This window comes from Centroberyx affinis, unplaced genomic scaffold (assembly GCF_046629955.1).
Source record: "Centroberyx affinis isolate AG114_WGS23_722 - 3 ecotype Tasmania unplaced genomic scaffold, CSIRO-AGI_Caff_v1 ptg001542l_1, whole genome shotgun sequence".
Lineage (NCBI taxonomy): Eukaryota > Metazoa > Chordata > Actinopteri > Beryciformes > Berycidae > Centroberyx > Centroberyx affinis.
The window spans coordinates 147,873-151,781 of NW_027279998.1; the positions used below are offsets into that span (position 1 = coordinate 147,873).

At 37.5% G+C, this 3,909-nt stretch overlaps 1 protein-coding gene across 1 annotated transcript; it reads left to right on the forward strand.

Annotated features, from left to right (window-relative positions):
• Window positions 1-543: 543 nt before the first annotated feature.
• On the forward strand, window positions 544-3,420 carry LOC139650750 (ly-6/neurotoxin-like protein 1). Its single transcript, XM_071527496.1, has 3 exons — window positions 544-725; window positions 2,005-2,115; window positions 2,907-3,420. The coding sequence occupies exons 1-3, from the start codon at window positions 674-676 to the stop codon at window positions 3,128-3,130; spliced, it is 387 nt and encodes a 128-aa protein (XP_071383597.1). The 5' UTR covers window positions 544-673; the 3' UTR covers window positions 3,131-3,420.
• The last annotated feature ends 489 nt before the right edge of the window (window positions 3,421-3,909 follow it).

Genomic DNA, 3,909 nt, shown 5'->3' on the forward strand with positions numbered 1-3,909 from the left:
CATACAAAACTGCTACATTGTGATACTCATAATGTTGTCCTATGTCTGCTATCTTTTGTTTTTATAGACTCATATATATATAGACTCAATGTGGAAGCACAATGTAGTATGGTACAATATTTCATATAAATGTGCGGCTGAGAAATTGTTCATCTAATTTGATCAATCATCTAATCATCCATCTCATAGCCACAGAAAAATGGTTCATTACATTTATTTCTTTGATTTCTTTTAATACATTTTTGCTTTTGTAGAGTCACATGAAATATTAAGTAATAAATCACAACACATTATGCATCTTCAACGACCACACAGGAAACCTTTGACTGATTTTTCTCTTGTGTGTAAACTGGCTGAATGAATAAAAAAAATAACTGAACAAGATTGAACTGAATGTCTGTCAAGTTTAGGTTCCTCCAGGCTGTGGATGTTAATGGAAAAAAGTTTGACCTGTGAGGAATTTCCTAGTAATGCCCACTGACTTCTTCTTCACCCTGACACAAGAAGACAGAAAAACCTGATGAACCTCATTCTCTTCCCTATTCCTTCCTCTTTGTTTCTCACCTGAAATCTTGCCATTGCTTTTGCGGTAGCCTGCTCGAGTAAGACCAGTAATTAAGCCTATAAGTATTTTTATTAGAGGAATCTTTTGATCTCGTAACCACACGGAAAGATGAATAACTTTTGGAAAGGAGTGTTTGTCCTGGGAGCCTTCATAGCAGCAGGTGAGTTCAGAAACACGTCTAAAATCAGAACATTAACTTGATAAAATGAAATGTTAAACCTGATCCTTATACCAAACCAAAGCCAAAGGAAGGCCCATTACTGAAAACTAAACCATTTATTATTGTCATTATTGTTGTTGTTGTTTTTGTGGATTAAAAGAGCTCTTGATACAATGACTAACATTATGTAACGGCAAAATCTTTAATGCACTTTTGATATGTAGAACATTTCTTTATGTCCGTAATATCTGTAGTGAGGTGAATCAGACCCACATATTAGAGCTATATAAGTTAAAGTGTATCAATATACCCAGAAGATTTGTGGCTAAATAAAATCCCAGGCTGGGGGAAACATTAAACACTAAACATACTTTAACAACAGCAGACAGCTGTGGAATTTCAGCACCGCAAAGCTCGTCATTGTACTGTCACTGTGGCATCTGACTTCAATATCTAATAAGAGTGAATTTCATTTTTGTGCCAAGTGCCAAATGACACTAAAACTCATTATAATAGGAGGACAAATGTAGTCAAGAGAATTGGATTCATATAGGTAGCATGGCTGTTACGGTGTTTGTACCCAATATTGGAGGCTCATTATACCTGCATAAACAAAAAGAGAAAGATCGGTGATTATATTAATTGCCTTCCATGATTAAGCCTCATGGGGTTTTACTGCACAGCTTAATGATATTCACTCCTTCAACTGAGTTCCTGGTCCAGTGGTCAGTCAGATCTAATAAGGTGTTCTTGGTTATCTTGTAGTACATACTGATTATGAGACTACAGCATTCTATTTAATAATTAAAGTCACAATGAAGTGTAAACCAATTGGATATCATTTAGGGAGGGAAAGGCAGTTTTATTTGATATATAAAAATACAAGAAAATATATATATATATTTTTTATTTATTGATAATAGGTGTTTATTATGGCATGGAAATTTAGCGAACAATGTGAAAAGTCATTTTTCATTTCATTGTGACATTAAGTGCAAATACAAAATAGACCTGATTCCATTTTTTGGCATCTATGCATAATAATGTAGCTTATTACATCAACATCTCTAGCTGTCTTTCACGCCATAGCAGCCCATGTTATAAGAATCAAGCTCAGTCACTTACGCCTGCAGCCTAGACTATCTCTATATCACCCCAACTATCTATCGTCCATATCTTTTTCCTGGTACAGGTGTGCTGTACATGTAGTACCTCCAAACTATGTTGTTGAGTGAGTTGTGAAGCTGCCATCATATTGTCTCCTCTTTCCATCCCATAGCACAGTGTCTGACCTGCAGGCAGTGCCCCATTGGTGTATTTGGGACGTGCCTGTTTCCACAAGATGTCACATGTGATAACTCAACTCTCAACTGCTACACTGGAGAAGCACGTAAGGAAAAATAATTAACATTATGACCAGATTGGAAAGGATGAAATATACCTGTATCATAAAACTAAACAGAGTGATGTTAAAGGCCCAACCTGTAAGACAAATGTGGACAAGTGCAAATTATTTTAGCACTAGTTAAATGCTTGCCAGCTGTGAGCGAATTACAACAATACAAAATCAAATCAAATCATTAGTAATAGCTCATTACTTCACATACATTTAGGAGTAAAGTTACATCCTTATCAAAGTATTAAGCTCCCTTAGAATGAAGAAATCCAACAAAGAATATGTAAAAACTGTTGATCAACGTTCTAACGTTGTTAAGTTGCAACATTACCTTATCTTATCATCAGGGAATGTGAAATGAATCTTCTGCTAACAGTGAAATGCTACAACAAACAATTTAAATTGTATAGAAATGTGGAATGGAAAAAAACAATCTTGCAATGGAATTACACTGAACCGCCACAGGCATTTCAGAGAGTTTGACAAGGACCTAATGAAAATCCTACAGTCTCTTTGCAACTTCAGCACATGTAGATACTTGCCCTTCTGAGCGTCTGAGAGTTTAATCATAGTTGTGCATAGTTGTGTACTTTTGAGTTACAGTGGATTAAGATAACAAATTTATTTTCCAGAAAAAAACATCATACTGTCTGAGAACACATGTACATATCCAAACTTTAGATGGTCAAAAAAGTCTGTATTGGGGCTTTAATCTCCCCATGGTGTTACGAGCTCTTCTGACTTTCCAATTCATCCTCCTCCTTTTTAAAAAAAAATCTTTCCAGAGTTCAACGCCACAGGGACGTTCAGCCTGCACACCCGCGGGTGCCTGGACTCAGACCTGTGTGGGAAGACGCTGACCGGCTCCATCCTGGGTGCTGGTTTCACTAGCAGCTTCCAGTGCTGCCAGACTGACCTCTGTAATGGAGCCGGCGCTGTCCGGCTTTCACTGACTGCTGCCCTCAGCGCTGCCGTACTGGCTTCTCTATGGGGATTCTGGGAGTTGTAGTTTGGATTATCTCACCTTCCCCTGCTGTTTCCACTGTTTCCCACAGTGGATTTCCATGATTTGCCCCACCGTTGCCTTGTAATACTACTTAAACTGATCATTTGTAATGCGATGCACAAAGTAACACTACATACTGTCACTATGACCTGTTTTGCTGCTCATTAAATTATCTTAAAATATACAATGACAATGTAATGCTTGAATACTTGATTGACTTAAATCGGCCTGATATAAGCTAAGGTGAAACTTGAATTATCCCTGACACAGCAAATAAAAAATAGAAAATAAATAAGAATGTAGTGTGTGTGTGTGTATATATGTGTGTGTTCGTTGGGGGGGGGGGGGGGGTTCAAATGGAAAATAACCTGTCTCTGTAGTTATGTGATAAAATTGAAAATGAACATAAAGTGTGCCAAAAAAGAACTAACTAACTAAAAGAAAAAACTATATGATAATGATATTTCTCTGATCTTTCTGCATCAAAAGCAACAAGTTCATCATAACCGCATTTCCATAATCAACTCAGAACTCATAGCATCCTGGTGTCCTCCTTTAAGTGTTTTACTCTCCAAACAAACACACCCTTCTCTGGATAATAAAAATGTCAAGTGACAGTGCCACAGAGCGTAAAACAGCCCTAAAATCAGCCAAAAAACAACCATGGAAAACTACAAGCCTTCACTGGGCGGCCTGAGAGACCATCCTTCACCTGAAGGACCGGGGTCAAGTGTTGTGTCAACAAGCATCTGAAGTGTCCAGAGCGGCAAAATTAGAATTTC